This window comes from Lycorma delicatula, chromosome 9 (genome assembly GCF_047948215.1).
Source record: "Lycorma delicatula isolate Av1 chromosome 9, ASM4794821v1, whole genome shotgun sequence".
Taxonomy (NCBI): Eukaryota; Metazoa; Arthropoda; class Insecta; order Hemiptera; family Fulgoridae; genus Lycorma; species Lycorma delicatula.
This window is the reverse complement of record NC_134463.1, coordinates 53,114,861-53,134,022: the sequence shown is the minus strand read 5'-3', so window position 1 is coordinate 53,134,022 and position 19,162 is coordinate 53,114,861. Positions and strand designations below refer to the sequence as shown.

The 19,162-nt window shown below is 28.9% G+C and overlaps 1 protein-coding gene across 7 annotated transcripts in view; it reads right to left on the bottom strand.

Moving 5' to 3' along the window:
- Myo10A (unconventional myosin 10A) overlaps positions 1–19,162 on the bottom strand; it is a 765,283-nt gene that overhangs the window by 43,928 nt on the left and 702,193 nt on the right. For 4 of the 7 annotated variants that reach the window (XM_075375939.1, XM_075375938.1, XM_075375934.1 and 1 more), the window contains 6 exons: positions 13,436–13,620; positions 12,996–13,073; positions 12,052–12,150; positions 7,463–7,663; positions 3,741–3,931; positions 1,190–1,407 (listed from right to left, as the gene is read on the bottom strand). In XM_075375939.1, coding sequence (XP_075232054.1) covers positions 1,190–1,407; positions 3,741–3,931; positions 7,463–7,663; positions 12,052–12,150; positions 12,996–13,073; positions 13,436–13,620 — 972 coding nt within the window. The remainder of the gene's footprint in view (positions 1–1,189; positions 1,408–3,740; positions 3,932–7,462; positions 7,664–12,051; positions 12,151–12,995; positions 13,074–13,435; positions 13,621–19,162) is intronic. The other 3 variants (XM_075375940.1, XM_075375935.1, XM_075375937.1) reach the window with 2 other exon arrangements.

Sequence of the window (19,162 nt, the reverse complement as noted above, 5' to 3'; positions counted from 1 at the left end):
AATGATGTAATCATATAGATTCTTTTGAAAATATTGTATGAAGGGTTTTTAGAAAATGTTTTATTACAAACTAACAAATTAATGGGCACAGGAATTATGTAATGTTTAATCAAAAGTCTTTAACTTGCCACATTTTTCAAATGTAATTTTTTTGGTTACTTTTAGAGTTATTTAAATATTATTTTAGTTGTCTAAGAACAGACAAATCTTAAAAGTGTTTTTAATTCTGAGCAACAACAATTAAGATTTTGTTTACACATTCTCCGTCAGATAGCAGCTGTGTTAGACTATTGCACAGGCCAAGCTGTTATGATCCTGGGCTACAGTATCAGGCCTGATGTAGCTGCAGACTCAGGTCAATCATTCCTGAGATGTGTAGATAATTGAAATCCAAACACCAAAGAACACCGTTATCCACATTCAAGCATTCAAATCCAAATAAAAGCAACTGCCTTTACAAGGACTCGAACCTTAGAACTATTGACTTTGAAAACTGATTTTACGATGATGAGTTTAACAACTAAACTAACAGTGCATTGCATCTTATCTTAAAATCTTTTTACTAAAATATTACAATACATAACACAAGTGAAAGAATTCTATTTAACCTTCTGTAGAAGGCAGTCAGAAATTAAGCTCATAAATGATGAAGGATGAGGAACAAAAGCTTATATTCCTATACTGGCAGATTAGAGATATATCTGGAATACTATCAGTTTAAGATGTGTGGTTCAGCTGATAGAAGAGTTTCTTATCTTATTTACTCATACAATAATTTTTATGTTTAATACCTTTCTTCACCATTCATGAGATGGGCAATAAATCTAAATAATAAAGATATAAAAAAATGATAATTAAATTAAATGTAGAACATATAGAAAGTCTTTTTTTTTTTTTAATAAATAATTCACCACAGGAAATTCCAAGTTTGGTAAGTATAAGATAATTGAAATTTGTAATGCATTTTGATATTACAAGGCTTCATACTTACGCTAAAATTATAAATCACAAGTAAAAGAAATATATCATTATCTGTGAAGGTGAATCAATAATGAACACCAAAGATTTCATTCATAATTTTTCATGCATTTTTAATATTTCTTTAAAAAAGATTAAATTATAAAAATCTATTCTTCACTTAAATAATTCCATGTAACTTATTTTTCTTACATTGATATTATCAACTTACCAAGTTGCTGTTGCAGTAGAAGACGTCTATCAGAATCTAATTTGCCAGTAGTTGGTGGATTCATGTTAGGAATTGGTGGAGGATGATTATTTGATTTTGTTGTAGAACGAAGACTATGATTTGCTGTCACTCTTTCAAGTTTTGATTTCATTTCACTACTGATTCTTAATTTCCCTACACTTCCTGGACTAGGGCGAGAAGCACCAACTTCTAATGATCTGTAGTAAATAATAAATTAAGGATTATGAATATTAATAAAATAAATAAAACGTAAGAAGAATCTTATAAAAATCTGACAATTTTTACATTAAAAATTCAGTGGAATTTTTCAAATATATTAAAAATAAATTACCTAAGTTGATTGTAATAAACAGTGTTGGATTTAAGATAAAAGTCTTATTCAGAAGCATAATTAATACTCTATTAAGGAAATGGGCACTTATAAGGAAATTGTATGTAATATTGAAATAAAAACTGCCTTTACATTCTTCATATCATTGATTTAAAAAATTTTTGTTTGCTATTTAGGTTTCAACAAACAGTAAAATTTCCGTATTTAGATCTAAATTATGGAAATGTAAATTTTTGGGTGTCATGCTGGAGAAAATCACAAGCTGCAAGTGTATCCTTTTGAAAATCATTTTTAAGAATTAGTAAAAGTGATTGATTAACATTTGAAGTTTTTTGGGGGGGTATTTACAGGCTAAATATTTATTCTATAAGAAAATTTAATAACATGAATTTATATTTATAATCAGTTATTTGAACAAATGTGCATCTGTGGTCTACAGCACTTAGTAACTGGTGGAAATTTTGGTTTTTCAGCTGGTTGTAATCAGTTAAAATTATTACTAATCAAATCTAGTTTAGAGGATAATGGTGTTTAAGTACACAGTAAAAAAATGAGCTTTAATGTTCCAGTGTTAGTAGAAAAATGAAAAGGAAACTGTTACCATCCACAAACAACTCCTTGTAATATTTTCTAATTCACCACAACCAACCCATCAACAATCGTAAATCTGAAAATAAAACTTTAAATGGCTTGAAGATGCTCCACAATCAGGTACAATTACCCAAAACTAGTGTACTTTAAAAAATAACTTATTAGAGGGTCATTAGTAAAGATCTATCAAACATCAGTCACAAAAACTTTCATTAGGCTGGAAGTACCCAAAAACGGTTCATAAATAATGATAATTTAAGTATTGTTGGCCAAGATTGCTTTATACATTTCACAAAGATGATTTTATTTATCTTTTACTTTTTTTTTTCTATTGTAACATAAGCTTGAAGCTTGTGGTGGAACATTTAAATGAAATTTTGAATGAAAAATGTCATGACTAATCGGGATTCAAACAAACTTCTGGACGAAAGGCCAAGATACTACCACTCTTCCAAGGAAATTTTGAATGAAGGTTAGAATTTTATCAGGAATTATTGTTATTGTCAAGCAATCCACATTTTTCTAGCAGTGATGTGGTCTGATAAAAGTGCTTAGTATAAAGGAAATTAATGCACCTGATATTTGGGGTTTGGTACATAGTCACAAAAAAAGGGATGTTGTGACCTTATTTCTTTGACAGAGGTGTAACAGCCACTTTCTATCTGAAGATGTTAGAAACATTATTATCCCAAGTTTGCTATATTTGACATCTGACTTCCTTGTTTGGCAGAAAGACAGGCAATATGGGACTCAAGTTTCACATGATGGCTATCAGTTATGAGATGTTTCCTCACTTTCTTTAACTTTGAGACTTATCTCAATCAAACTTATCCTGACTAGATAAGATATTAAGAAATAACTGATCAGCTGCCATGATCATGTAATTGACGTTTTGTGATTTTTTATTTTAAAAAATCATCAAAGACATGGAATTGTTTCATGTTCAAGTGATCTGAATCATCTTAAACTGTCAATTGAAAATCCAGTTTATTTTATAAATCTTGACGTATCTTTATTAGAAAAATGTATAATTAAATGATTAAACAATGACAAGAATGATTAAGAGTAGAAGGAAGACTCTTTGAACATTTCCTCAGATGTGTGTTAAAAATTAAATAATATTTTTTATCAACAGTTTTCAAATTAGTAACTGGAGAAATTGACTTTTATACATAAAAGTCATATACCTGACTATGCAAAACACAGGAATTATGACTGTTAATGTTTGTACTGAATAGTAAGTAACTGATAAAAATAAAAATTGTTATAAAGAAGTAAAATAAATAAAATTCACTGAAGATATCAAATTATTAAAATTCTTATATTGCAGACTGCTGGCACTGAAAAACATCTGAGATATAGAAAGTGAATTACCATTGTAAAATATTCCCATTGTTGATTAACCATTCAGTAACAGATCTTGGCTCCAAACTAATACATTTAGTTTTTAACAGGCATACAAATGTAGTAATTACAGAAGCAATAGGCATTATTATGAATATATATTATATGTTTCATTAAAAACATTAACTTCAAGATCATTGTATAAATTGCAGCAAGTAATCTGAATAAGAAGCATAATATGGAAGGTAAATAATAAAAACTTACTTCATAGAGTTACGATGAATTTCTGGCTGTTGTTGATGTTGTTGATGTTGATGCTGATGTTGCTGCTGATGTTGGTGATGATTTTGTTGTGGGGGTGACTGTTGTTTAGAGATTGAATTTTGTTGCTGTGATAATGGATGTTCAGGAATTTCAAATTCTTCCCATTCCACTCCATCAACTTCATTCAAATCCTTTAAATACATAAACTAAAATGTTAACTCTTATGATGACAAAATTTATATGATTAAATAGAAAGTTAGTTATTGACTGTTAGTTATTGTCGTTATTAATAGCTTTAATTATAAAATTTTGAAAAATTGTTGTATTGGAGAAATTGTAACAATTTAAGCGTTATCAACTTTTGGCTTCATTAGCAAAGAATTATTTTTCTATCTATACTATTATATAAGGAGAAGAAGTTTGTTTATTCGAGATAAACAAAAAACTATTCAATCACAGCCAAATTTTTACCCATGTTTCTTGGCATAAATGAGAAGGTTTTTTGATATATTTAATCTAAAAAAAAAAGATATATATGTAGGAGTGGAGATTTGCTGGTTGAAGCTCAAACTTTAATGAACTGAATTAATGAACTGTGAACTGTAAGTCTCTATCACTGTGGGAGCTGGGTTTGAACAGAATAATTCAAATCAATCGAATGAATAATATTATTGAAATAATAGAATTAAATTTACATTAAGTAGAATAATATTAAATAAATTAAAAAATATCTGTTTAACAATAATGGGCTTCCCATGGGGACTGCATGTGAGTCTAGAGTGTTGAGGTATGCAAGCACTTCATGGGAGGCTAGACTAATCATCACCATCAACTAGTAAAAAACAGGATGCCCCTGGAGCGCTGTGCAATGGAGTGCTCTATAATATCTCTACAAACAATCGTCCGATCTTCAAAATTCAAGCGGGGTATTTGTTAGTAGGTTGAGGGCTAACTTTTGCATGCAACAGGTACACTCTCAATCTAAGAGATCATGGTTTTTTGGAAATGTATATATACATATATATGTTTGTTATTGCATCACGAGAGATCTAACCAACCGATTACCTTAAAATTTGGAGGATACATTCGTGTTATTCCAGGGAAGGTTTTAAGCCATCAACCGAGGCTCTAGCTACTTTGAAGGTTAAGATATTAAAAATATTCATTATTTCTTCACCACCAAGGAGGGTGAAGTTGTGATTAAAGATATTCATTAAGGAAAAAATAGATTAATCCTTTTATTACATTATTATACTTCTGAAATAAATTATGAGTTTTTCGTCGTCAAAGGTATATGTATTCTAGTTACCATAGTTACTATTATTCTATCTTTTGTAAATTGGTTTCTTTTTCAGGTTTCCATAAAGACTGAATGCTATAATTATTATTTATCAGTATTATTCTCACAACCATGAGGATAACTTACAGTGCTGGGGTCTAGGGGGTGAAGCCCTTTGGGTAGATGGGAATGGAGATTGAAAAGCAAGCTCTGCAGTTATCCTGGGTGCCGGTCCCCCTGGAAAATTGGGAATGGCAAAAGAAGCGAGCTCTGCAGCCACGGGGTAGGCCCCTTGGCCCTGGGAGTCCCTGAGGAGCGCCTGAGTTGGCTCTGGGATTCACCTGAGCCCTGAGGTACCAGGTTCTGGCTAGATGGGCTGGCTAATAATATATAAAATGAAAAAAAGCTTAATTTATAGAAACAAAAGCTAAAAATCGTATGCTCTGTAAATATATGGTTTATGAGTTTAAAATATAAACTTAAATTGTGTTACAAAAAATAATTTGCAAAATCCCTTTCCTTTTATCATATTAGATATTTATGGGAAATTCTATTATTAAGTAGTTAAAGACTCAATTAATTGAAAAAAAAAATACTCTCAGCTTTAGTCATTAAAAATCAAAACGTTGGTTTGCTATCAAAATTCATAAAAATACACATACTTAACATTTCTGCACCATATATATTTAATATTGATTAACTGTTATGTTTTATACAAAAAAAAAATAAGTCGAAGCATGTAACATTATATTCTAAGTATTTTTCCATAGCCAGGAATTAATGTAATTGAGTACAAAAGTCTTTTATTCATGGCTGTAACAATGTAGGTTAAATAATATTGGTAATTCTTTTTTTTGTGTAAATATATGCTATTTAAATATATGTTATTAATGGAATTATTAAGAGAAAGGTGTGTGTTTACTCATCAGAAGTGTGAAAAGTATCATACAAAATTATTCTAAAACACTGAACAAGAGAATTAGAGTTATAAGAAATGTTAAACATTGTCATAATAAATTTTATAATTTAAATAAAACTGAAATAATTCATGCTGAAATATAATATAAAATTAAAACAAAATAATTTAAAACCAATTTTATACATATACATATATACAATAATACGTGCAAGAGTTTTCACAAATTTATTGAAAAAAAAATTAAAACGAGTGCAGTGGTGCATGGACATATGATGAAAGCAAAGCTTCTTATACAATATTATATGAGTTATTAATGGTGTAAAATGATGTATACACAATATACACAAATGATAAATTTTTTTTATTAATAAGATATAAACTAACAATGAAATACCTATATTATAAAAATATTTATTTATATAAAACATAGAAAAATGTAAACATAACATTAAAGTTTAATCATTATTATAAGTTAAAGCATGTGTTTTCTATACTGTATGGTCAGCTGTATTGCATCACATGCAGTAGGTATAGTGGGGGAATCAGCTAGTGCATGACGCATGGTTTTTCTCAGTTGACTTCCCATCCCGAAGCCTGCATTAAGAAGCTTCGTTTCAAAAATTAGAAAATTTTTTTAAGATTACAGTTTTTAAAATTATTCTGCAATTTTAGAAATACTTGATTTCATGTTGATGCGATGTTGAGTTCTTAAAAAAAAAAAATCACAAAAATTGATCTGAAAAATCTTTTAAATATATGGTTACATACTCATACTCATATCCACATATATATATATACACGCACACACAAGTATATAAGGACTCTCCATTGAATAAGAAAGGGAGGTTCCAGATCATTCAGAAATAAATTACTTTTTCCTTTTTTTTTTAAATTGACCATATTCATGAACTTTCTACTTTTAATCATTCCAAAATTAGATTATGGAGCAGCTTTACTTTAGTTCTGCCAAAAAAGAAACTCAAATTGTTGAGAAATTTTGTGAATCTATTATGTGAATATTAAGAAACAAGTAGATGAAAATAAATAATAAAAATAGTAATAGTTAACTAGTTTATAGTGTTGTAATTATTTCTAGTTGTGTATATGAAAATTTTGTAAATGAAACTATAGAAACATTTAGATTAAGGTAGTCTGGGGGGATTGGGAAATATATTGGAGGAAGTTAGAGAACCAAAGTCAATATTTCAAATTGGGATGAAAGGTAAAATATCACAAGGTAGACCAAAGAAGAGATAGTTCAATAAAATAAAGGAATATATAAGAATTAGTATAGAAAACATTGAAAAGGAGTAGTGGAAAGACAGAAGAAGAAGAATAAGGAGATCATTGATCCATAACCCAACCCATAACTGAATGTGAAAAAACAGGAAGAAGAATTAGATTAAAAAAAAGATTGTCTAAAATGACATAAAAAAATTAATTTAAATGAAAAGTACAGAACAAAGAAGATAAACTTATGAACCAGTTACTATCCAGAATAGTGTAATAATATTTCATAATAACCTGCGAATGTTTTCGTCGTTGTTTCAGTTTGAATTGAAGAAAAGATGTATCAGCTGAATTATCATCTTTAGGAGGTGGCCAACGCCATTTACCAATTCTAACAGTTTTTGCTCTTCCATAAGGATCCATAAACGGTCTTGCCTCACTTGGATCACTTAAATCAGGTGGTGGAGGCATGGGTGGTGGAGGCGGTACAACGCTCTAAACAAAAAACGTACTACTTTTAGTTCACGATGTAGGTGCGATATTGAAACAATCAAATTAATACAGCAGAAACACAAAGTGGTTGGTGCAAAGTTCCATTTGGTGTTAAAAGAAAAAGTAACATTTTATGATACAAAGAAAAATACTCGTACAGCATTCACATTACCAAACATATATTCACATCTTCAAAAATTTATTTTTAAATCTTGTAACTTTAATTACATAATTTATCAGTAATTCACTTCACATAATGTTTATTGATATATTTTCTGCTTCCCTTCCTGAATTACACTCTTAATAATGAAACTATGATTATTTCATTTTTTTAATCAAGTTTTACTTTTAACAGAATTGTTTTAGTATTATTTTTTGACAAGAATTATTTTTAGTTCTTTCCTCACAAATTAAAATATCTTTACATTAATTTCATTTTATTTTCAACTACCGATAATGTAATGTTAATCAATATTTGTAGCTTATTTTGTTATTGTTAACCAAACATGAAACTATGAGATCAATGTTTTCACACAATGTATAAATCACAATAATTTATTAACCAGTCTCTTCATGTTCCACATGCTCAATTATGTTAAGATCTCTTCGTTACATTTTTCATTTTCTTCATAACTTACTTTCAGTTTTCAACAAATTTTATAGACTATTTACCTAACCTGGTTTCAGATGATTAAAATAGGTAAAAATGTACATTTAAAAAAAAAGGGCTATTTCACTGTAAATGTTTAATATAAAATGTTCACTAACCAAAGTACAAAAAATAATATGCAGAAAAAGAAAATTAACAGTGATCACTACTACAAATCTTTCCTTAGAAGTAATCTTGTAGAAATGTTTATAATACAGAAATATACATAAAACTAAATCCAGTTAAAATGAACAAGTAAACATGATACAATGGTGGTACTTGAACAAACAGTGAATAATTTTCTGATACAATCACTATATTTGACCTTGTGTTCTATATATTCAGTGATGTATAACACATTGTATTGGATACAATACAGTACATATGAGCACACAGTATTTTACATCAATTGTACACCTATTTTTAAATTACTGGATGAGTAATCTGTTCATGCCCTTTTGTATAATAGACCTATTGTCATACAATAATAATCTTTTTAAATTGGAGTTGGTCAGAACCTGAAATTATCACTGCATTAAAGAAGTGTTAGAGAAACCATTTTAGGTTAACAATTTTGATTTTAAAATTATCAAAAACCCAGCTCTAGATAAACCTTACATTTTGATAAATAAAATTATATTTTTGTTTAAATTCTTTTTTATCAATTTTGTTTATTCAGTGCTCTTATAGAACCCTATAATACATATTTTTAATTCCTTTTTCCACATTTTTTATTTGATATCTCAGTTGATCAATTTAAAATGGTTCTGATTAGGGGAAAAATGTGCCAACTGTCTTCCTTATCGATTTTTTTTCATATCTTCACATCCGATTGTTACGCATTCACTTAAGATAACTTTTATGTCCATTTCATGAGAACTGGTTTATAGTTATTGAATTACAAGGGCATAAACAGACAAACAACATACTTTACCACCCAAATTAACTAGTTCAAACCACCCTGATCAGAGGCAGTGGGTTAAAATTCTCTGCTGCTTAATTTCCTATTTCTTTACCCTTCCCTTTTTCTTGTGTTCATTCCTTGTTCCTTAGACAAGTACCATGGAATTATTTCAGATATAATCTGGTAAAGATTGTGATGTATTGTGCTATTCTGGCATTCCTAGCAGCTGGAAGGTAATGGACTGCTAGCTCATAAATCTTTTTTTAATATAATGGAGTTATAAGTCAACATATGAGACTATTTAGGAACTCAGTTCTGTCTGGAAGTTGTATGAAAAATCAATTTAATAAAGCTAGGAAAGCTGCTTCTTAAACATCAATACCATCTGAAAACATTAATTTAGTACCGAGAAAGTCAGGAAAAATTAAATCCCAAGAGATTTCATATGTTTAATCTAAGCATCAATAATGTATGAAATTTTTATTGATGATGAGTTAATTTACCACTGAAGCTTTCAAAGAAGCTTGTGCATGGGAATACGTAAAATGGAAATGGAAATTTGTAGCATATGACAAACGACACCATGCCTAAATGGGATGTGATATTACAAAATCTTTATGCTTTCAATCTATATTAATAATTATAGCCAAAATACAGTATACATGTTTAAAGAAATTTAATTAATTAGCACTCAGACTTTTTTACTTTTGTTGCAGATTTTAACAGTTCTGTTATGTTCATATAGAAAATTAAGATATTTGATTTTTAGATAAATTTTCTTAACGGCTCAAGATTGAATTGAATGTTAATTCTGCTCTGATAATAATCTCCAGATAAGATGAATAAGTTACTACATTTGTGGGTGATAGATAATTCCTCACACATTTTGCATATGTAGGCTGTACTATGCATGGTTTTTTTAAACTGTATAAATCTGTGAGAGTTGTCTGTAATGTGATATGTATTTTCAATTATTTTTCTTTGTTTGTGTACTATAATTTTTCCAGGATCAGTTTTTTCTGAAAGTTAAAGGTCAATTTTTTAGAAAATTTCCTGTATACAAACTTATTTTCTTCCTTTACAAGTGTGGATTCATCAAACAGAGGAGAGGAGGATAATAGGTAGTCAAAGGAAAGAAGATGGATGACATTATAGGCCAAGGTACTCTAAACCATGCAAGATATTAATTTTAACTTTTATAATATTGCACTATTTTTCATAGATTTTTTTGTTGTTTATCAATTTATTCTATTAACTGTATTGCACTTACTTGATGTCTGTTACCAATAGTTTAATTAAATTGATACTATAAAGTAAATACAAAGAGCACTAGCAAAAGTTTTACTATACACTATTTTTTATAATTTTTTCAAATAATTTCCACACACATTATACACTTTTCCATCCTTCAACACCAGTTTTCAAAAAAACCCCTACCATATTTCATAAGAGATTTGGGCATACTAATTGTCACAAGCCCTTAGGAGGTCTCGTAAAATTCCTCCCTTCAATTTGTTCTTTACTTGGAGGAACAGTGTGAATTCACATGGAGCCAGGTCAGGACTGTAGGGAGGGTGCTCTAACAGTTTTATTCCAGTGTTGGACAAATGCTTGGAGCAGTGACCAGGAAATTATCATGGTGAAGAAATCATGTGTCCATTATTAAGAGTTTGATCACAGCTTCTTGAGACTTTTGACAACATTAGCAGTAATTCTTTGATACAACACTTCCCTGTATCTGTCTCCTGAATTTCCAACACAGCCTGCTTTAAAACTCCTCTGACACTAAAAAATATGGCCACCATTCTCTTTTTCACTGATCTAGATTTTTGAACAGCCTCTCTTCATCTTCAAGCACTCACAATTTGTTTTGAGCCTTGGTCAGGATGTCCTTATAGAAGAACCAAGTTTCATCACCACTGTTCACAATAGGATTTCATCTTTTTAAACTTTTTCAGCATTTCACAACAACATGATGTGCCATCTGATCATTGATCAAGTTATGAGACACCCAAAGGGTACAAAACTTTCTAACTTGAAGGTGATTGTGCAGAGTAGCATGAACTGCTGGTGTATTAATGGTCAAAGACTGCTTTATTTGATGGTACGTAACATGTCTATCTATCTCAAGCATTTTCATACTGTAGCAATGTTTCCCTAAGTCACAGAGGAAGACAGTTGACCAGACCTTGGAGCACCTCAAGAAAAATAAAGAAAGAAGACATTTTAGCTCTTTCAAAATTTTCAGTACCATCTAAATATTGTTGCACAATGAGGACAATCCTCTCCAAGCACAGGAGTATAGAAGCACAGGAGTCATTTCCTTCTGCTCTGATCAACATTTAATCCATATGCAAAATTAAATGCTTAAAAATTACCTGGTATTCAGTTTTTGACCACAACATCACTACCTCTTTTCACTAACACAACTAAAAACCAAATGACACCGAGACAATGACTAGAGTGCCTATATTGCAGGTTTGGGCCAGTCTAAACATGCACTAACTTATAATCACCTGTGATGATCTGTTCCATTGTATTGCAAAACTTTCCTAGTCCCTTTGTAACTATCTGAAAAAAACAGATGTTCTGTAGACCTGTTCTCTGGAAATTTTAATGGAATTATATTTCTTGATTGTAAGTGCTAAAGAACAGTGTTTTTTGCATGTTTCTAATATGTTGGTCATTTAAATGTGGGTTTTTATGCAGATTTTTTACTAATGCCAGATTTGAAAAAGAGTACAAACATCTCTATTACCATTATTATTTTCTTGTATAATTTTACAAGTTATTAAATAAAAATAAAATACACTTAGTCAATATACATTACATAAATACCTTAGTGGTAGAATCAACTGAAGATTTTCTACTCTTCAATTCACTGAGAACATTGGTAAATGCTGATTGAGGAGAACCTGGAGAACCTGACCTGTGTACCTAAAATGAAATGCATATATTAAAAAATGTTATTTTATTTATTATTGTTAAGCAATTAAATAACTTCATTAGATATGATTTTTAATATACTGAAATATTCTCATGTTTTATACATAAACATTTTAAAGGTTTATACAGCAATTTTCGGGGAAGAAAAACACATTTTCATAAGCAAACAAAGTTTTTAATTTAGAAAAAGAGCTGTATTCATAATACTTCTTAACATAAAGGATTGATGAACATTTTCTTTATAAATGTAATGTTTTAATTGTTTTTAACATATGTTTAACCTTTCCTTAAGAGGCTGAGATATTTAAAAACATTGGATAATTGGCTAAAAAAAACTGATAACAATAATTTATTGCTAATCCTGGTTAAGTTGATAAAACTGCATTCCTTGTGAGTGAAATTGCTGCTGCAACAAGTTAATTCTGAACATCTGAAGTTCTTCAACAACTGGAACATCTCAGGTAGTAGAATACTGGAAAATAAACTAAGGTAGAATGGCAACAGTCAAATCATTGTTTAATAAACCAGTTCCCATAGACTACTAAAATTAAATAATATTATTTATGGCCTAAGTGTTGTGGTAATTTATAAGTGTCTGATAATCACAGAAATTTTAATAGTCTATAATTTACTAAAAAACTATTTTAAGTTTATCTAATTAATTTTATTTGGTAATTATCATTAGATTTAGTAATTAATTCATCTATTGCACTTGGTAATTAGTAATAAATACAATAATTAAAACAAAGATAGAACTTTTGACAATGCAACTAAAAAAAATGAAACTATTTTGGTTTTGAATTAAAATTATACGATATTGATTAAAATAATCTTACCTGTGCTTTTGTGGTAACTGGTGTACTTTTTGCTTTATTTGGAGTACTTGCCCACTGTGGTTGACTTTCTGTCGCCTGCTAAAAAAGAAAAATGCACCGGAGGAATTAAATAATAGCACTAGTAAAATCTTGATTAATCTGTGTAAACTAATATCATTGTTACTAGACACCTGTAGCATTAGTGATATACATACATCAAGGCAGAAAATCTTACAATAGTGAATATAAATATTGTATTAAATATCCTACATTTTGAAATAATATAGATTAAATTAAAATATTTACACTAAAAAAAACAACAGAATGCATTTACAGATAATAAAAAAAAAAAACAAGAATATCTGATTTAGAATAGTAACAAACGGCCATTTTTCTTTTAGTAAAAAAAAAAATATATATATAAAGCTATATTCTTAATATAATCAGATTTATAAACTTACTGGTTGAGTCTGCTGTTGTAAAAGCTGTTGCAGTGCTTGATTTTGAGCTAATAATTGTTGCTGTATTTGAAAATTCTGTGCCATGGCTGACTGAAGAAAAGCACGATGAAGATTAGCTTGATATGCCATTATATTTGGATCATTATTACCTGCTTGACCTTGCTGATTAGTAGGTATGCTTAAACCTGGAAAATGTTAATTGTTCTCATTATTTAAAGATTTCTAATTTCCAAACAAATATATATATATATATAGGGCAGTTGAGAGGGAAGTGAAGATGACGCTTGGGCTAAAATATCTAGCCCTGAAGAACCACACAGTGGCTGAGGTTTGTTTATAAGGTGTGGCTAAAAAATATTGGACTGATCGACCTACAGACAACAGTATGTGTTTGAAGGTCAAATGGCACATAGTCAAGTTACATGACATCTCCTCAATTCCTGTTGGCCAGTCGACTGCGGACCCCTTAGTTGGGCTGTGGCTTTTGTTTGTATTAGACCTTGCATCTGCAGCCTGTCGGAAAAATGTTAGTGTTTTAAAAGAGCAACACATTAATATGAAATTTTTTGTGAAAACTCAAAAAATCCACCACAGAAACTCATTCTTTGTTAAAAGAAGTATACAGTGTTTATCATGCATTCAGGTTTCTGAGTCATTTAAACAGTTCAAAGAAGGATGAGAAGAGATTGGAGATGATTCATGTCTAGGACAACCATGTTTTTCAACATGCGTTGTGTACATAAATTGAGTACCTGAAGATCAAACTGTGATTCAGCAATATACCCTGAGGTCGTAACTACTCCTCGTGAAAAAGAAGGAAGAAAGTGACCTGCATTGTGGAAAAACAAGTCATGGATTTTTCATTAGGACAACACTACTGACCATACTGCTTTGTTTGTTAGATATTTTTTGCCAAGCAAGGAATCCCTGTGCTGGAACATCCACCCAATTCACCGGACCTTGTCCCATATGACCTATTTTTGTTCCCCAAGGTGAAATCAGCACCGAAAGTATAAGATTTTAGACAGTTGAAGCTGGGAAAGACAATGCGACAGAGACCATAAACATGCTTTCTGAAAATGACTTCTAGCACTGCTTTGACCAATGGAAGGTTCACATGGAGAAGTGTAAGGGATCCTGGAGGGAAGCATATTGAAGGGGATAATGTTAAAATTGTGAAAAATAAAAAAAATTATAGCATTAATACAGTTTTTTAACCACACTTTGTACACCAGAAAATAATTAATTCCATTTTCACATTTATAATCGAAAATAGAAAAAAATGAAGTAATGTATTAATGATTTTAAAAAAAAAATATTTGTGAATACATTTTGTACTTCAGAGATTATATCATTTTTGTTTGAAATCAATTGCAAAATATTACTTTCATGTAAATTTTTCCCCTAATAGGTTTCTTTTTGCAAACAATGTAAAAGGCAGATCTGTCTACTTCCTTTGTTCAGATTGTAAATTTCATTTCTTGAGACTCCATCTAACTCACATCCTGCATATATGAAACAATTAAAGAAATTTGAAACAATCAAGTAATTGATTACTAATGGAAAATCTCCTGTGACAAAAAATATTCCATCATCCCAAAGTTAATTCTAGCTTTATATATATATATATATATATTAAGTTACTGAAGTTCAGAAAAAAATTGGAAAATTTTAACAATTTTAAATCATTATTTATTTTTAGTTTAATATTATGATTCTGGACATGCTAAAAACTTATTACATGTTTTTTAGAAGAAGGTAGATGTATGAAATGACAGGTAAAAAAAATTGTAAATCCTTAAATCAAACCTGAGTCCAACTAATCTAAAAGCCATTCAGCATACAGAAAACAGTTTATTCTATATTTTACCAAGAGTAGAATACATAGAGCTGATTTTCTTGCAGGTTGGTTACATATTTAACAAGAGAAAATATACAATGACTGTTGTTAAATTGAAATTATTAATATAACTTCAACTCACAAATTACCAAACTTATATTTTAGTTTATTGCAAACTTAAAAGCAATTAATATTGTTATACTCATACATTGAGATCAAAACCAAAATTACAAAAACATATAACAATGACAAATAATTACAATTAGTAAATACATTTCTATATGATACTATGATTTTAACCAAAATCTGTTAATTACAAAACTTTGTATTATTATAAATCAACTTTATAATACCTATTCCCTCTTACTGACCTATAATCTATCTGTTTAATGCTTTCAAAAGTCCAGTCAGGTTAAATACATACATAAAATAAATATCAACAGAAACCATTCCAATGATACGTATAATTAACTTTTTATTTTGTATACATTTATACAAAATATTTATATTTATCATAAAATATATAATTTGTTACTTCATTTAAGATTTAATACCGGGTGATCATTTGAAAAATTAGCATGTTTATTATTCAACAACTATCAGTCCCATTGTATTTCTGTTTGTGCCTTGTATACCATTTACAGGGGGAACAATTTTAAAATTATTTTCAAACGGGTGGAACCCACCCTCTCCACTATACCTACCACAACTCAAAAATCTTAAATAGCAATGGTATCATTTGATTACAGTGCTTGACAATACCAAAAAATAATGAATTTTGGTGAAAACAAAATAAAAATCCACCCACCTCTTCGCTTGGTAGATGAAAAAACCCATGTAGGACTATCCCAAATGGTTTTCTGAACTGAAATTTAAAAAAGTACTAACATTTTTAAATTTCAGTTTAAAAAAGTATGAACTTTTTTAAATTTCAGTCCAACAAAGATAACTACAAAATTACATGATATAACTTCTTTAACCATTTGAAATAATCATAATCTGTGGATTAAAACTGTAAAAACTATTTTTAAAATTACCAACACAAAATTTCACTCTTAAATGTTTTCTAAATTTTCAAGGGTTGAAAACTTATTTTTTTAAAATGAGACGATACAGCTTGTGTCACCTCATTGGAAGGTACTTTGAATGACAATTAATTTGGAACAAATAAAATCAAAATTGGTTCACTGGTATTGAACTTATGATTAAAATATTTTTTTTTTTTATTATATTAATATTTTTTTTTTAGGTTATGTTGGGATACATAATGTTACTGTATTTTAATGTAGTTAAAACAGAACCAAAAGAAATCCCAGTTTTACAGGATTTTTACAAATTGAGCTCTGAGAATTTGCTAATACGTTTCCAAAAATTTCAACCATAGTTAATTCGTCTAAAACCTTTTAGCCTGCACATTTTTTATTCATGACAGATCCCATTTCTTTGAATTTTTTACAAGTTTTACAATGTAAGAATGTGAAACATTTTTATTTAGATACTGTTTATTAAACGCTTGGGTAGTTCTTCTAGCACATTTATTTTGTTATTTGTACATAAAAATTAGTTCAGTCCTTTCTTCCTGGTAGTAAGTCATTTTAGCAATACAAATTTACAAAAGACAAAAAATGAAAGGCCAAATGCCAATTTTAACAGAAGGACCAACAATTTAAGTAAAATATGACGAATTAAATAAAATAAATACTTTTTGTCACTAATTACATACAATATGAAAGAAAACAATTTGCAAAAATTTTCCATAAAAACTAAGATTTCAATAATTGGGAGAAAATTATAACCTGTTATTACAAGCAAACACTAACTTCAGCTTTTTAAAATTTAAGAGTGCAGTTGCTAACTTTTAAACTCAAAATATCCAACTGTTAATTGAATTAAATTTAATTATTTGCTTTGTAATAATGGAAATTTTACTTCATTAATGATGGTATTAATAGTCATTAGAATTTAAATATTAATTATTTTTTGATTAAAAATGATTCATTTATGAATTAGTTTTTATTTAATTATTACATTTATCTGGTAATCAATTTTGAACATGTTACCAGCACAGAAGTAGGTACCTTATTGGTTTTTTGTATCTTTAACTGATATTATAATGCTGTATTTATTCGTGCGTATTTCAATGCTAGAGAAACCTAAAACCCGTATTTTTTAAGAAGAATGGACAATAAGAAGAACAGACCGAATGCTTTTGGTCAATAACACTGTATTCCAACATAATCTAAATAAAAATACATATTTTTAATCATAACTTCAATACTAGTAAACAAATTTTTATTTTATTTGTACCAAATTATTTCTCATTTAAAGCACTTTCCAATGAGGTGTCACAAGCTATATAGTCTCATTTTAAAAAATAACTTTTCAACCCTTGAAAATTTAGAAAACATTTACTAGCAAAATTTTGTGTTGCTAATTTTAAAAATAATTTTCACAGTTTTAATCCACAGATTATGATATTTCAAATGGTTAAAGAAGTTATATCACGTAATTTTATAGTGTTCTATGTTGGACTGAAATTTAAAAAAAAATACTACCCTGAATGGTTTTTAGGACCTACCGAGTAAAGGGGTGAGCTGATTTTATTATTTTTTTTCACCAAAATTTGTTATTTTTGGTATTGTCAAGTAATGAGGCCATTGCCATTTAAGATTTTTGAGTTGGGCTAGGTGTAATGGAGAGGGTGGGTTCCCCCTGTTTGAAAATAATTTAAAAAATGTTTCCCCCAAGAATGGTATACAAGGCTGCAAACAGAAATACGATGGAACTGATAGTTGTTGAATAACAAATGTGGTAACTTTTCAAATGTTTACCCGGTATAAATATTAATTAAACTTATTACAAGTTACAAAGCCAAAAATTAATCCTGATTTATCGAGAGAGAATCTTTTATAGTTTCATTAATATAGGTATCAACATGTTGAGCACTAATGACATATTAATGTGTCATAGTGCCACAGGACAAATGATGTGTTGAAGCGTCAAGTGACTATGATATTTTATATTGCTTTTATTTGAGCTCAGGCAGTTGGCTTGTGTTAATTTATGTTATGCCATATCCCTCAGAAAGGTTTTTCAATGCCATTTTAAAGTAGTCAGTCAATGGGTGTCTCTCTTTGTAAATTTTTAACTTATTTTTTTCATTCTCATTTAACTTAATTGGTCATTTTGTCCTCACGATTTCTGTATTCCTTGTGATTATTTAAAGTTTATTTTTTTCTCTTTTATATAAAAAAATATTACAATAATATAATATAAATATAAAACATTATTTTGACTGTACTCTTCAAAAGTTACCTAAAAAAAATAATAATTACCAAACAGAAAGAGAGATCAAACTGTATACAGTATAGATGGAAGATAAGTGTCTAGTATTAATAATTTGTTTTTCTTTTTTCAATTTACAAACAATATTAAAAAAAATACAGTAAAAATATTTATAATTAAAACTTAAAAACAATAAAATAATTAAACAGATTTGTAAATTAAATTATTTTAACCCTTTGAGAAGTTTTGCTGTATACAACTGCTGTAAAGTGTTCTTTAAGGAATAGTAGATATATTTTATTTTGCCAAAACTTATTATTTAAAATAAATTAAAAATAAGTAACCTAGAAAAATATGTTCCAGTAAAAAAAATAATTTTATACTTTAAAATTTTTATAACTTAAAAACAAGAATTTTTTTTGAAAAATTAAATATCAAAGCTTTAAAATAATCAAGAAACAAAAACTGTAAATCAAACATATACATGCAGAAAGGATTGACTATATAACCCAATTAGTGCTCAAGTATATGGTGTGTGTGTGTGTGTGTGTGTGTGTGTGTGTGTGTGTGTGTGTGTGTCTTAAGAAATGCTAACTCCCAAG